Source organism: Mizuhopecten yessoensis, unplaced genomic scaffold (genome assembly GCF_002113885.1).
Source record: "Mizuhopecten yessoensis strain PY_sf001 unplaced genomic scaffold, ASM211388v2 scaffold7547, whole genome shotgun sequence".
NCBI classification, from domain to species: domain Eukaryota; kingdom Metazoa; phylum Mollusca; class Bivalvia; order Pectinida; family Pectinidae; genus Mizuhopecten; species Mizuhopecten yessoensis.
Genome location: NW_018407102.1, coordinates 232,121 through 248,603, shown reverse-complemented (window position 1 = coordinate 248,603; position 16,483 = coordinate 232,121). Strand labels below are relative to the sequence as shown.

General features: G+C 33.8%; 1 protein-coding gene across 9 annotated transcripts in view; it reads left to right on the top strand.

Moving 5' to 3' along the window:
* LOC110453905 (cyclin-dependent kinase-like 4) overlaps positions 1-16,483 on the top strand; it is a 51,851-nt gene that overhangs the window by 30,052 nt on the left and 5,316 nt on the right. For 4 of the 9 annotated variants that reach the window (XM_021503124.1, XM_021503121.1, XM_021503125.1 and 1 more), the window contains 5 exons: positions 1,281-1,765; positions 5,282-5,371; positions 7,082-7,135; positions 12,707-12,915; positions 13,238-13,335. In XM_021503124.1, coding sequence (XP_021358799.1) covers positions 1,281-1,765; positions 5,282-5,371; positions 7,082-7,135; positions 12,707-12,915; positions 13,238-13,335 — 936 coding nt within the window. Of the gene's footprint in view, positions 1-1,280; positions 1,766-5,281; positions 5,372-7,081; positions 7,136-11,210; positions 11,235-12,706; positions 12,916-13,237; positions 13,367-16,483 lie in introns of all 9 variants that reach the window. The other 5 variants (XM_021503123.1, XM_021503127.1, XM_021503126.1 and 2 more) reach the window with 5 other exon arrangements.

Here is a 16,483-nt window from a genome sequence, read left to right as displayed (position 1 = left end):
CCCTATCAATCTTTCAGAGTAGCGATTAGAAAGAAGTTTTAAATTTAAAATTATTTAAATCATACATAATTATCTTCCTTCAATATATGAAAAATGCCATAATAAATTGTAACGACTTTGTAAAAGCGAAAGTAAGGCTTGCAAATCTTGGAAAAGCTTCTGTGAGAATTTTCCAGACTTTGTAATGAGCTTGGAAATATATTGTTGTACAGCTTCATTTTTATTTTTACCCCATTTCTCAAACCAACAATTCCTCCAAAACGCAAATTGTAGATTGTCCAACATTTAACTTCGACAACAGTAATATCACCCTCCTTCTAAGTGAGTGTTGAACTCTGAAGCATTTAATATGCTACCTTTTAGACAGCTTAAGAAATTCTATAAGTGTCACTAAACGTTTTAAAGTGCAGTTTACAACAATTTGTCCCTGGGTTTAGCTTTGGTACATCAGATATGGAACTGTTGTTATTATATGATTATCTCTTTTGCAGAGTTATTGCCCATTTAATACTTGCAGGTAACTTATCTACACCTGCTCAAAGGAACTTATAATTACCCAAAAATAACCTTTTGACTGCAACTGGTCCAACAATTTCGACTTATGAGATTTGATGTACATGTGATGTAAATGATGTGAAAATTTGCACATCGTAAAACTGGAATGCTGTTAAATTTAACGCGCTATGGTCGTTTATTATTCCTCCAGTAAATTTGAACCATTTAAGAGTATTGGCAAAGGGAGACAATTCCTAAATCTGTAACTTTTAAAATGTTATACTTTGCTCTTTAATTAAAAACTAATTTCATTTGAAAATTATGTTTTTGAAACCTTGCTCCCCAAATATCTTAATAATTTACAATACTTTTGATCACCAGTAACATGTACATGTATATATCCTTCATCAATATATTGTGTATATATATAATGTACCTCTGTGCCATACTGTTGTTATCAGTCTTGTTTTAAAAGGCTTCATGTTTTCTTGAAGAGTTACTGCCCTTTGTACAAGAAAAGTCATGTCATATATATTTGGGTACATTTTGTACATCACCAAGCTGTCATTACTGTATTGATTTTGAATTTCCAAAATTGGGATAGATCGATAATTTTAACCAATATTGTACTGAGTATTAGGTAGCCTTCTGGCAAAAAGCACTAATTAAGTCTGAATGCTTTTCAAAAACTACATATTTATAAGTAATAATAGAGAATTTAAAAACTTAATTGATAATATAAAAACTTAATCATAACTGATGATTACTGTTATTTCATGTTTCAGGGCTCAAAGCAAGAGAGTGAGGACAAACAAAAAAAGAAAGTGTCAGATTCTGAGAAAAACAACAAAAAGTCTACTTCAAACTATGTCAATGGTACGGTGAACAATGTGAGTCACTCCAAGTCAGGGGAGACAAGTGAGCAAACAGACTCAAAAGCAGACAGAAAGTCTGATAAACGGACAGAAAAAGAAAATGTGAAACATGACAAAGAGTCAAAGTTGGACAAATATGAAAAAGACAAAAGTGAAAAGGATAAGTATGAAAAAGATCGCCACGATAAAGAGAGTAAACACGACAAAGATAGACATGAGAGTAAAGATAAGCATGATAAGGAGAAACAGGACAAACACGATCGACACGAGAAGGACAGAGAAAGGGACGGAGATAATGGTCATCTGAAGGAGACGTCTGGAATGATTCCGCCCATCAACAACACAGGTCAAACCATCCATCTGTCCACCCCACAGTCAATGCCTTCTATTGGAAGGTAAGTCGGATGATGAGTCACTGATATGTTATTTCAGGAATTTGTAAAACGATTTGCCGTTAAAAGATATTGGTTTTGGATGGTGATTCCTTTTCATGCTACTTGTATATCTGAGGTGCCATGTTTTGCAAAAAATAAGATTGGTGTACCAGTGTCTTGGACTTAAATGTCAGGGAAGTGTCTATTGATATATATTGTTTCATTTTTTTCATCTGGTGTGAGTTGACTTCTCGTTTTTATAATACTTCACCACTATTTATAGCTACATCCTGATTGCACCCCATATTTCAACATACATTTTTTTTCTTCAATTTTAATAGATCTCTGAATTGCAAATCTTTCCATTAGTACAAGCCATCTGTTTCAATCAAGTTCATCTTCAAATACAAGTTTAGCCTGAATTTTGTTTCACATTCACCAGTGTTGTTGAAAACATTCACAGGTTGAACGATGCACGAAATAATTGTGAGTTAATCGTACAAATTAGGCCTAACAAGTAACATATTTAGATTACAATAGCTGTCTGCTAGCAAACACAAGTAGCTGGTACATTATATATGTAGTATTAACATTTAAGATTTTGCAAGAAATTGTTAAATTTCAGTTATTTTGAAGGTCATTTTTATTCTTCAATTTGTTAATATGTATATATATATATGCTTTTATAAAAAAAAAAATGTATTTTGGTCATGAAAACCTACTGGACACCCTCGCTAAACATTTTTTCCTGTCTATGAATAATGTTGTGCTACATGGGTATCTACATACTTCAGACTGAGTTCACATTTAGATGAACCTTGAATATGCGAAAAAAGGTCTTATTTTGACCTCTTACAAACAAAATAGTTACCTTTTGAACTTACAATAAAGATACCCAGGTGTGTTAAAAGAAAGAATGGCAGTATGAAATGTGATTTCATTAGGACTTTCGTGTACGGGTAGGTTAGGGTTTGGTTCAGAGGGTTCACGGGTATCAAACCCTTCACAATAGACACTATCATGGCTATGTATCGAAAATTATGATGTTTTTGTCTGTGGATATATTTAATGGCTCAAATTAGGTCATGATGATAGCTTCACAAGCTGAGTAGCATGCAATGAAACCATTGGACAGCACAGTTTTAAGTACTGTAAAGAGGTTTTAGTGAATGATGTATTTGATATTTTGTTGTTGTATGTTTGTAGCACAGTGATGATGAAGCTTTGTTATCTAAGCATGTGTGATATATGATAACCAGCTAATTATTTGTGTGTTCTGTTTATACCTACAGACAGTTGCTAGTCATAAGCTCACAATGTCTTAGCTTGGTCAGGTATTTCATTCAGTTTTCATAATCATCCTTCTTTATTTTACGTAAATCTATATTCTCATCTAACACTTTCTGATAGATATAGCATGTACAGTATGTAGAAACCTGTATAATCCTCCGTACCAACCTGGGCTATTTATTCCCCAATAAAGAGGTCTCGTATTGTACTTCTGGTTTAACAACTTAGTTTTGAAAAACACACTCTTCCACCTCTGTGATCTGAAGGTAATAAATAAATTATAAATTTATGTCACTTCTGAATGGTTTATCACAATTCCACCAGTCTGACTAGACAAGGTACCTGATTAGACAGGTTTCTCCATACATTAGACAAAAACTTACTGGTATCTCTAATTATTAAACCAGCAACCTGGCTGTCCTTTCAGGTAAAACCTAATTGAAAATTAAAAACTGTTTAACATTTTAAGTTAACACAAGAGCACAAGAAATACACTTCAAATCTTGTATCTTGATGTTAACAATGATCATTGAGGAAGTAATTTAGGTCGGTAAGTAATCCAAATACTGTGGAAATTCATTACTACAAACTCAGATGTCTTAAATAACCATTAGTTAATCAAACAAGAAATTTTCTCTTGATCTAAGCATTGTGTATTTTTGTGATCAATTTAGTTGTACAAAAAAAATGTCATCAGATGTTTCTTTTCAGAAATGTTTCACAAGTGTTTCTCCCTTTAGACATGGATAGACAAGAAAGCATTGCTTATTATCTTCCTTAAACAACTCTTCTCTTTGTGCATTTGATATCTATGATTAAAATTTATGCAATTATTGCCCTTGACTCTTCTTAATGTGCCATTTAAATGAACCTTGACTTTTAAGAAAGTATTTTGTTTTATCCTCGAGTTATGGAAGGGTATAGCATTGCTTTTGTTCCTAGGTTCATTTCTGGGTAGATTTTGATCTGTTTTCGTACAATGGTCAAGTAGCATTCCTCAAACAATTTCATATTTCAGGGTGCCAAGGTCATGATCAAGGTCACCGTTAACATTTATACTAAACCCTTGTCTTTAATACTGTGACTAAAGGTTCTGAGAAGGTCTGGTTGATAACTGTTTACAGACACTGTAAACTTAACACTGTAAACCAAACTGCCATTGAGGTCTTATTTAAGTTAGTTATTTGTAACATGTCTCATCTGACAACCTGTGTATTTTGAATGAGAAGTTTAGTGAAAAGTTTATACAAGTATTATACATGTCACTCTCATGATTCAAACAGTAGTGTACGAAATAAGCTGTGACTCTGTAGACCCATACTTTGATAAAGGTTGTCAGGTTATGATGAAATACTGGCTACATAGACAGTGCGATTTATGTTTAAATACTGAATATAGAACATAAACAATGAAGTTATGATAGATAATTTATAATTTCTCACTTAGTCACTTCTGCAATGTTATTTTTATTCATGAAATATTTCAAAATATAATATTGAGCTGTAGATTCCCCCAATTCAATAGAGTATTCTCAAATCAATCAATGATAAGAATGAGGTGTAAAGGATTGGAGTCGGAGAATCCTCTATAGCTACCAGCATGTTGTAGTTAGATTTATATATATGCACTGACACAACTACCACACTGGAACCATATTCACAGTCCATACAGAAATTATCAATGGATTTTTTAATTCATTGTTCACTCCTAAGTGATTCCCGTAGGATCAGCACACCACACTAGGATTCTAATTAATACTCTACCTTATTATCTAGATGTAGATAAAATCATTTAATTAGAACCTATAACATTTTGCCTAACTCATTTAAAGACAAAATATTAAGGTGTCACTCTGGTGTATATGTCAGCAAAAATATTAATATATATATAGAAATGATAAAGCTGTGCTGAATTCAAGGTCAGACATATTTATTGACACAAATGTATAATTAACTTTGATGAGGCAGTCTTATACAGCTGTATTTATATATATTTTTTTATAAAAGTATTGATTTGTTACATGTGATTTTGAAAGTCAGACAAACCAGCAGGAAATCAACTGGAATCTATGTAATTTAAAAGAAATATTAATGTATGGAAACAAAAATGATATTAAAATACTTGGAATTGACAAATTTAGAAATTAAATTTATTTAGATTTATACAGTTATGAAGGAAAAAACACATATTCAGAAATATGATTTACATAACTATTCTGAGAGTTTTGCCTGTGTATTATTTTTACAGTCCAAATATGGCCAATGTTTCAACAGTAAACAATGTGCACATATCAAGTCCATTGGGTAATGCCCCCTACTCGGGGCCTGCTCCACTGAGGTAAGCCTACAGGTGGCGCCATCAAGTATGGTACTCATAGTCCGTTTAAGGAATTGGAGCTAACGTTAACCTGTTGCTATGACTAAAATCATACAAACAATTGCCTCTCTTAATTCCAGGCTTTGATTTCTAAACTTTTTTCAACAATTTTTTGTGATTTTAATCTTACTTGTGATCTGATTTAAAATTTCCTCCAAAAGTTGTGCCTTTAGTAGAAATAATTGCTCCAAACTTTCATTTTATTTTGCAACAATAAATTACTAAAGTATGGAAAAATTGTTTCCAAATTGATTTTTTCTGCACTTTGTATAACATTCCATTCATTTTAAAATATGCTTAATGTGTTAGATTCGTTTTTCTAATCAGATTGAAATTTAAGTCTGGAAATTGATGAGGTTGAAATTAAAGATACAGTGCCATCTATCTAAACCAGATTCTGTCCAGTCTGGATTTTTATTAAAAAACAACAACAACATACAAATGATTTGGTAATGCCAAAATCCTCCTTGGACAAATCTGGCTAATCCAGACTCTGTCTATTCTGTGATCCTGCCTTGTTTCCTGGTTATCTCCCTTTAATATATAGTTTTGTTTACAATGTCAAAACTTGGTGTTGGATCATGCCCTGACTTTGTGAGTCTCCATGTGAGAAGGTTGTGTTAGAACGACATTCATTATAGGTAATACAGGTATCTAGGGGATCATGTTTACTTTGTCTGCCTGCCAACATAGAAATATGACAAGGCAACGCTGGGGTCAATAAATTCAGTTGTCACTGGTTAAGACAGAGGGCACTGTACATTGTTTAATCAGAAACTCTGTTACAAGTGATAACAGCTCATCATTTGTCATGTGTTGAAAGAGTCACTGAAACTGGTACTGCAGTAGCTATCTTAATATGATCATGACCATTACCTGTCTATTTATTGGATCAGTTTCTTACTTTTGAAAAAGAAACTACTAATTTATGTCAATCACGTTTCATACCTGGCCGCATTAATTTTTGGGAAAAGGATTTTGGATTGAATATATATATTCTTTGTGTGAGATACAGTTAAACCTGCTTTAGAGATCTGCAGCCTTTTAAGACATCTGTCAATAACTTCAAAATATGCGAAAAGGAAGATTTCTCTTCCAATCACTACCTGGTAAACTGATTTTGTTATCTCCCTTTGGCAGTCTTTATAAGCAGATTTTTACTGTATCTATAATTTGTATTTATTTGTTTGATGTTCCTAAATCAATTGGAAAAACATGACTTGTCAAAGGCAAATTTACAAGGCTTTATGTTGGTGTCATTCCTTGTGTTTTTTAAGAATATAGGAGAGGAACAACTTCTTTTCTCAGCTGTCACACTACAACACTTTCACTGAAAAAAAGAGATTCTATCATTTCTTCCTTCATTTACCATTTCTTAACATAAGGGCAGAATATTAGATTTCATACTTTTTTCTCATCTTTCATTTGTAATTGCAGATTTGTTTCGTAGTTTAGAAAAAGTAGCATTTTAATATTAGACAATACTACTCGGAAAGGTGTGATTTTAGTGTGTAGATGATTTCAAAAATGGAAAATAAGGAAGAGAGAGAAAGGATAATTTAAGAGAAAAAGACAGAATGAGTTTAGAAAAGAGAGAGAAAGAAGTAATAAAGAAAAGGACAAGGAAAATTTGATTAACTGTAAGTACAGTAAGGTTATTTTGGTCGTTAGATCTCAAGACGTTTTCCGACACGGAGTAGCCCCCGTGCGACACGACATTCCTAGGTGAGTTTCTGTCTGGCTTGATCGTGTATCCCTGTCCCAGTTAGTAATATGTTACATCTAACACTTAAGTCACTACCAACATTTCTCTCATCAGGTTGCAACCTAATGATGAACAAAAAGTCAGACAAATGATTTCTCAATACTCAGATTTGACCATGCATTTTCTGCTGTAATGGAAGTAATATATGAAAAGTCAATCAATTTTATTATTTATAATCCATATTCTTCACTCAGTATTTTTCATTTGTTCGCTTTTAAAATATGAAACAAAAATTGTTTCAATATACAGATAGACTAAGGTATTTTAAAAAGAATTATCTTGATTTGTGAAAATATTTTGCTTGTATTTGGTAAATGTAAAAAAACAAACCATAAACCTGTTTTGTTATGTTCGTGGAAAAAAAATGGAAAAAAAGGGGAAATAATAATTAAGGGTACCATGGCAAATTCAAAATAATAGTCAGAAACATCATGTCTGAAATAATTTCATGTTTATTTTGTTTCTAATTCAAAACTTTCCTATTAATGTCTTAGAAATGATAAAAAAATAAATATACAATTGATAGTATACCACAAATATAAGTTTATGTATTGTTATAGAGCAGTGATTTAGAAAGTTAACAAAAAGTAGCTGAGAAAGGAAATGTTGGTAGATTCACGACTTGAAAGAGTGCCCAAACAAATCCATATTTATTGGAAGTTATATTTATGGAACAAATCCATATTATGTCAGTTTGTATGTATTTGTTAGTAACATAACGATGGGGTAACAGTAGATTTTAGAGACAAAACTTTATTGGATTTTTACAATAATTATAATCAGATGTGAATTTAACAGAATGAAAACTGTCCTAATATATATATGTATGTCTCTTGGAATTTAGATAACATTGTTCATGTTTTAAAAACAATTTACATACTAAAATTTAATGTTAATTCCAGTGAAAATTAAATTTGTCAACATAACTGGGATAAAAAACTGCTTTGAAATAAGTTTTGTTAATAAAATACCTTTCTCTATAAATACATTTCTCATGCAATGTAGTTGTCATAGAAAATGAATACTTAATATATTTAGCCTACTTCTAATTTCGGGAGGGGTGTTATAAATATTAGATTCATGTCAATTTTTAACAAAATGCTTGTTATCAACATTACTGAAATGATTTTAATAATCTTACTTTGATATGTTAAATATATAGCTGGCAACAGTTTACAGTTTATAATCTAAGTAAATTGTATACATATTTACAAATATTTTATTAAGTAAAAAGATTAAGATAAATTGAGAAAGCTTTCTCAAGTCACTGTATGCATCTGTAAATTTACATTTTAAACTATGTTTATTTTTGAAAATATGATTACTAATAAATCAATTTATACCATATTTATTGGAGCTGGTAAACATCTTTATTTCTATATTCAGAATTATATATATATGTCTATATATTATATTATCTCCAAGGGGACTATTGGTTTTATATAATAGCTATATTTTCAATTATAGTATATCGATTCCATCTTCTTGTAATATGATGTATATGTACATGTAACTGTTCTGTTTCACTGTGTCTTGAAAAAGGAGCAGATCGCTCCGAAAATTTGACAACCTAAACTTGTCCACACTGTTGGAATTACTTCTTTGCCCCATATTATATTATCTGTATATATTATATCTCTGTATGCTTGTGATTAGTTAAGATTTGTTAAAGACTGAATCAAAATACATAAAAACATAAAATAGATAATGTGAATTGTTTTTTAACAACATAGATTTTACTATGACAATTTTCAGCTCACCTGGCTAAAAAAACAATTGAGCTTATCACATGGAGCAGTGTTCGTGTTCTGTCGTCTGATTGTCCATCTGCATCAACATGTTTCCTAAAACAACTTTCTCTAAATAGCCAAAAAAACCTTGACCTGCTTTAGGCACAGTGACATGAAGCTTAACATTGAGAAGGTCTTTAAAGTGTGGGACCCAAGTAAAGGAACTAGGCCATCTTTTAAAGTGCGTGACCCAAGGAAAGGAACTAGGCCATCTTTTAAAGTGTGGGACCCATGTAAAGGAACTAGGCCATCTTTTAAAGTGCGGGACCCAAGTAAAGGAACTAGGCCATCTTTTAACGTGTGGGACCCAAGTAAAGGAACTAGGCCATCTTTTAAAGTGCGGGACCCATGTAAAGGAACTAGGCCATCTTTTAAAGTGCGGGACCCAAGTAAAGGAACTAGGCCATCTTTTAACGTGTGGGACCCAAGTAAAGGAACTAGGCCATCTTTTAAAGTGTGGGACCCAAGTAAAGGAACTAGGCCATTTTTTAAAGTGTGGGACCAATGTAAAGGAACTAGGCCATCTTTTAAAGCGTGGGACCCAAGTAAAGGAACTAGGCCATCTTTTAAAGGGTGGGACCCATGTAAAGGAACTAGGCCATCTTTTAAAGTGCGGGACCCAAGTAAAGGAACTAGGCCATCTTTTAAAGTGCGTGACCCAAGGAAAGGAACTAGGCCATCTTTTAAAGTGTGGGACCCAAGTAAAGGAACTAGGCCATCTTTTAAAGTGCGGGACCCATGTAAAGGAACTAGGCCATCTTTTAAAGTGCGGGACCCAAGTAAAGGAACTAGGCCATCTTTTAAAGTGTGGGACCCAAGTAAAGGAACTAGGCCATCTTTTAAAGTGCGGGACCCATGTAAAGGAACTAGGCCATCTTTTAAAGTGCGGGACCCATGTAAAGGAACTAGGCCATCTTTTAAAGTGTGGGACCCAAGTAAAGGAACTAGGCCATTTTTTAAAGTGTGGGACCAATGTAAAGGAACTAGGCCATCTTTTAAAGTGTGGGACCCAAGTAAAGGAACTAGGCCATTTTTTAAAGTGTGGGACCAATGTAAAGGAACTAGGCCATCTTTTAAAGCGTGGGACCCAAGTAAAGGAACTAGGCCATCTTTTAAAGGGTGGGACCCATGTAAAGGAACTAGGCCATCTTTTAAAGTGTGGGACCCATGTAAAGGAACTAGGCCATCTTTTAAAGTGCGGGACCCAAGTAAAGGAACTAGGCCATCTTTTAAAGTGCGGGACCCATGTAAAGGAACTAGGCCATCTTTTAAAGTGCGGGACCCATGTAAAACATGGCAGGCAAGAAATAGTGTGATTGTACATATATGCATTTTTTCTGAAATTATCTCCAGTTATAAGTAAATAAAGTCTGTCTGCCTGTTTAATTTAAATTGATCTTTACCTTAAGATCAAATCATAGGCTTCATATTTTTTTTTTGAACTTTTATGAAAGTTCCTATTTAAAAAAAAGTTTTTTTTCAGCCTTCTTCTTCATGATTTCATTTTTTGTTTAAAGCATCAGACATTTACTTTCCAGCATCATGATGTACATGCCATATTTGATGTATTAAGGGTGTTGGTTAATAAGTGTGGGAGACATTTAATAAGACATGTCTTTTTTCCCCTTCAAACTAAATACCACTCCAGTACCTAGCTTGTACTTCACATTTGCAGTAGAGATAAGTATTCTTCATCACATTTCCCAGTTGACTTCCTCATTAATCTAGTGGTCACTGTTTCAACTGATTATATTCCATGGCAGTGTTTTCATTTTGTGGAAGTTGCCAGTCAGAGTCCATTTTTGTCTTTGCTTCATCATAATGAGAAAGACTAAAAAATAAATGATACATGATACAATATTGCACTACATACGATCATCCCAAAATCAAGTCACCGTTATAAAATTGTCAGAGGGGAGATAACTGCTTTGCTTTACAGGAATATGTTGTGTGGAATTATGAAAGAGTTAAGAATAAATTAGACAAGATTATTGCAAATTACCAAGACCACATTTGATGAAAGCAAGCTTGAGAAAAGCATTCTCTGTAGGACCTGGACCAGGTCTGCCCCCATGTCTGTTTGTTATCCAGCCTTTCTGTCCACTTTTATTTGATGTCCAATATAGGACAAGGAACTCATTTTATTTTCTCCATTTTAATGAAATTTTGTCTTAAAAATACTATTTCCAGAATATGATTGGTGTCTGAGTAAAATTTTAAAACTGAAAGTGTCCGTTTTACACAGGGATAGAGATATGTCACAAGCTTGGTAAGTTACCACATCTAGCTTGTGTTTCTTCTGGAACATAAACCACCAAAATTTTCTTTGGAGCTCTAGAATCAAACACTTTATTTTAGTAATGCTTGTTTGACATATAGCATTCTTGAATTTGACTCGGTAATCTTTTACCACGTGCTTAATTATGAAGGTATACATGTACATTAAAGATTATATCTTTTTCTTAATGTTTGATTTCGAGTCAATTTCTTTGGGATAGCAAAAGATGCTCCTTTTGAAATTGGTTGGAACAAAAATTTGAGAAAATAAATTTGGCAAAAGATAAAAATAAATCAAATTTTTAAGAATATGTAGGTTCAGAAGAAGTGAATTGTCTCAATATAACATATCATGATGTAAATAAGTATTTCCTACAGAGGAGTTGATTTCTTAAAAAAAGTATTTCTTCATTATATATTTAGTGTAGTAAAATTTTGGTGGTAAATGTACAATTAAAATCACAAACTAATCCTAAAGATGACAAATAAATATATCACGTGTCCATAATGATGCAAGTGCCTATCTCTGTCAAATAAACTAACACCGCTTTCTAGTCTGAAGGCAACACGTTAAAAAAGACTTGATCGCTTCTGAAACTTATTCACTGCAACCTGCCATTCATGCAACTAAAGTGCAATTAGAAAGAACATATTTTGACCCAAAACTAGTAAAAAATAACATTTACAGATAAAAGTGCATAAGCAAATATTGTGTTGAATCACTATGCATTAGGCTACACACACAAATAATATTTCAGCTGTTTTACTTGTTTCAAGCACCAGTGTACTGAATGGAAAACACCATAATTACATTTTGTACATATGTTAGTTCTGGCTTCTACACACTGCAAGTTTTTTCAACTTTCTTCTTACTGGAACTGGTCCAACTTATACTATGATAGTAAGTATATTCAGTTCTAGTTTGCGTTAGCTCCAAGATGCAACAGGCTGTAATTAAATAAGTTGGGATCAAGTTATTTAATATGGGGGAATGCATCATTATTCATAATGGTTCCTTAAGAAATAATTTTCTTTTATTTGATTCTAATTTGTTCTGTTTTGTATATAACATTTATTGCCGTACACTACAGTACAACGTATTACAATTAATGCATTCTGCTGTAGACTGTTTGCTTAGAAAAGTAGATACATTGTTATTGAATTTAGAAATCAATGATTTTTTCCGTTTCTTTATTTAATCTAAAGCTAATAATGAATTTTTGAAAAATGTACCGATAGAATCATGGTCAGGACACTTTATCATTCTAAGATAATAAGTTAATGAAGGCATACAATTATACCTACCCTGGTATATGTTGTTGTATTAAAATTTCAGGTAATTCCAATAAGGTGATCACCGTTGTGTGAATAATCTAATCCTAAACAATATTATCTGATGCTTACAGAATTTACAAAATGTTATCATGCCAGACATTTCTAGCAAATTTATATGAATATTTTCAGGGTAAGTGACAAAGTGATAAAGAAAACATCGAGCAACTTCACAAAGAAGACGATGCTGACTAATCACCATAGTAACACGATCAGTCCTCAGCCACTCCAGTCAGAGAAGAGCTTCCTACACGACAAGTCCCTGACACGTGTTAAGGCTCACAGCCCAGACAAGAAGGAAAAGGAAAGTCTTAGTTTACCAGAACTGAAGGGTGCTGAAGGTATGGCCATGTGGATCAGAACAAACCCTGACAGACTGTTTTAAGAAATTATTAGCATATTTCTTTGACTGAGGGATAAAAATAACACTTGGCTAATATGGAACTCGGTACTAGTGAATTGTATGTAATTGGGTAAAAGTTTTTCATAGTATTTTTTAACCTTGGCTGTCTATCTGGACACAATATAATTCTGAGTTGCTTGCTATATTCTGATAAGCATCTATAAGGAACAGTGTCCAGTAATACAGGTATCGATACAACATTCACCTTTGATCTTCTCCACATAGTGATATATTTTAAAGTTCATAATTTTTCTTTGCAGCTCATCCAACAAAGATGAAGTTGAAACAGCGTTCGACAGTGGCCACAATACCGCACATCACAAACCTGGATCCTTTTAATGCTAACACATCGGGTCAGGTATGACCATTGATAAAGTTTACGGTCTCCGGTTGGTATATCTTTAGCTCTGTTAGCTTTCTCTGCTGTGGTGAGGCGGCGGCCTATTGCAATGCATTTGGATTTGATTGGCAGGTGATGGATTTGATTGACGGCGTTCATGCAAAAGTTCTGCTGGACGAAAAGTTCCTTGTTGCGTTATCTGTTACGGTTTTTAAAGCACCGAGTTTCTGATAAAATCTGAAATTAAAACACTGGAAAAAGGATTAAAATGTACATTGCAAAAATTTTGAATGTGTCAGTTTTGATTTCCAGATTAATTGTTAGTTTGAATAACTTGTCAATGTTACTCACTGATTTCACATAGAAAGTTCAGCAATATGTGTATGATATAAAACATTTGTATGTGATTTGACATATTGTCAGTTAACAGTTGATATGTGGTATCTCTATGTAGTAACTGTGAACTGTGTCGATCTATTCATGTACTTACTTGCTGACAATCAGTTTTTGTCCTATGCTTTCCTACTTCTTAACCTGTATCGACAATCTAGGTACTTCATACAGTATTTTGCATATAATTTAAAAATTAAATTAAAAAATCATAAAACGTGGTAAATGGTGGTGGGGGTTCCCTGTTAAGAAAATGGAGATGAGATGGGAAAGAACCCCACAAAAATATAAACAAAATCTGGACAGTTTTGACAGAATGCTGTAGAATTATTTTTCAAACCAATTCCCAATCAAAGATGGCCACTTGTTTTTGGATTGGCAGATACAATTCCAAATTCTTCTCTAAACAGCCAAGAATGTTGTAACCAAACTAGATCTGAATAATGCTCTTATGTCCTGAACATGTGTTGATATTTTTGTTTGTTGATTCAAAATCTAAAATTACTACACTTTCCTCTAATTGGATGAGACATTTTTGAAATTCTCAATTCCACCAGATCAATTTGAACCAGACTTTGTACAAGTGTTCCTGTCATGGCCATTATAACAAGTGTTATTTTTAGCTCACCTGGCCCGAAGGGCCAAGTGAGCTTATCCCATGGTGCAGCGTCCGGCGTCCGGCGTACGGCGTCCGTCAACTTTTTCCTTTAAAATGCTACTTGTCCTGAATGGCTCAGAGGATTTTGACCAAATTTGGTCAGGAGCATCATTGGCCAAAGGGTTCTCAGTTTTGTATAAACGGAGGGTATAACCCCCCTTGGGGCAGAGGGGCGGGGCCAAATAGGGGGAAAATAGGTAAATCTTTAAAAATCTTCTTCTTCTCAACCAATAGAAGGATTTTGACCAAATTTGTCCTAGAGCATCTTTGGACAAAGGAGACTCAAGTTTGTATAAACGGAGGGTGTGGCCTCTTTGGGGGCAGAGGGGCGGGGCCAAATAGGGGAAGTAGAGGATTTTTTCTCTCCTACTATACAAGTGAAGGGATTTAAACCAAATGCAGTCTGAAGCTTGGTCAGGAGCATCATTGGCCAAAGGGTTCTCAGTTTTGTATAAACGGACGGTATAGCCCCCCCTCGGGGCAGAGGGGCGGGGCTAAATAAGGGGAAAAAAGGTAAATCTTTAAAAATGTTCTTCTTCTCAACCAATTGAAGGATTTTGACCAAATTTGTCCTAGAGCATCTTTGGACAAAGAAGACTCAAGTTTGTATAAACGGAGGGTGTGGCCCCTCTGGGGGCGGAGGGGCGGGGCCCAATAGGGGAAATAGAGGATTTTTTTTCTCCTGCTATACAAGTGAAGGGATTTTAACCAAATGCAGTCTGAAGCATGATTAGGGACAAAAGAATCAATTTTGTATAAACTGAGGTGTGTGGGCCTCCTTCTAAGGGCAGATGGGTGGGGCCCATTAGGGGAAATAGAGGAAAACATCAAATATCCTTCTCCTTTTGTACCGATGAAGGGATTTTGACCAAATTTGGTCTGGAGCATCATTGGCCAAAGGGTTCTCAGTTTTGTATGAACGGAGGGTATGGTCCCCCTGGGGGCAGAGGGACGGGGCCAAATAGGGGAAAATAGGTAAATCTTTAAAAATCTTCTCCTCAACCAATTGAAGGATTTTGACCAAATTTGTCCTAGAGCATCTTTGGACAAAGGAGACTCAAGTTTGTATAAACGGAGGGTGTGGGCCTTCTGGCGGCATAGGAGCGGGGCCCAATAGGGGAAATAGAGGATTTTTTTTCTCCTACTATACAAGTGAAGGGATTTAAACCAAATGCAGTCTGAAGCATGCTTAGGGAGAAAAGAATCAATTTTGTTTAAACTGAGGTGTGTGGATTCCCCTTCTTTGGGGCAGATTAGTGGGGCCCATTAGGGGAAATAGAGGAAAACATTAAAGATCCTTCTCCTTCTGTACCGTTGAAGGGATTTTAACCTAACCAAACTTGTTTTAGAGAATCTTTGGGCAAAGGGAATTGAATATTTATAAATGGAAGATGCAACTTTGTTACTTGTACTCCTTTGATAAACCTGAATGGTACTCAGCAGGTTTTAAATTGAAAAATAAAATACCAGGTGAGCTATTAAGGCCCCTGGGCCTCTTGTTATTAGTATTTGTTATAAGAAATGTCACATGACTACCCTGGTGTAAAGGTAACTTATTGTTTAGTTGAAAAGTAATGAAAGAAACATGAGTGATACAGGCTTAATGGGCCTGTTGTTGTATTTGTTTCATGGTGAAGGTAATTATGATTGGTTTGAACAATTGACTAATTAATTGTATATTCTTACCAGTACATAATGTACTGTATATAATTTTGACTTTGTGTAGTGGATTTTTCGCAAAGTAGTACATTTGTGTTTTACTTGTAATGTTCACCTTCTTATTTAATCAGCAGATCCTTTGTACCAAACAAAGCACACTGCTGCAAAAAACTACTAATCGGCATCAGAAAAGGTGTGATAAGTAAATACACAAAATCTATAAAAAATAAAAAAAAATCAGCGTTTTTCTGCAATAAAAATAAAGTAGGATTAGAATTTGGATATTTCATTGATTATTACATTTATGATTTTTGAGGCTAAATATTGAATTATTGTGGATAGTTTATTATTCTCTTTTTTTTTTATCTAAACCAAAAGATGCTTTATTAATTTAGTTTTTAACATGATTGGTTATTGAATTTAAAAATTTACACAATTAATTGCATTTTCAATTGATCT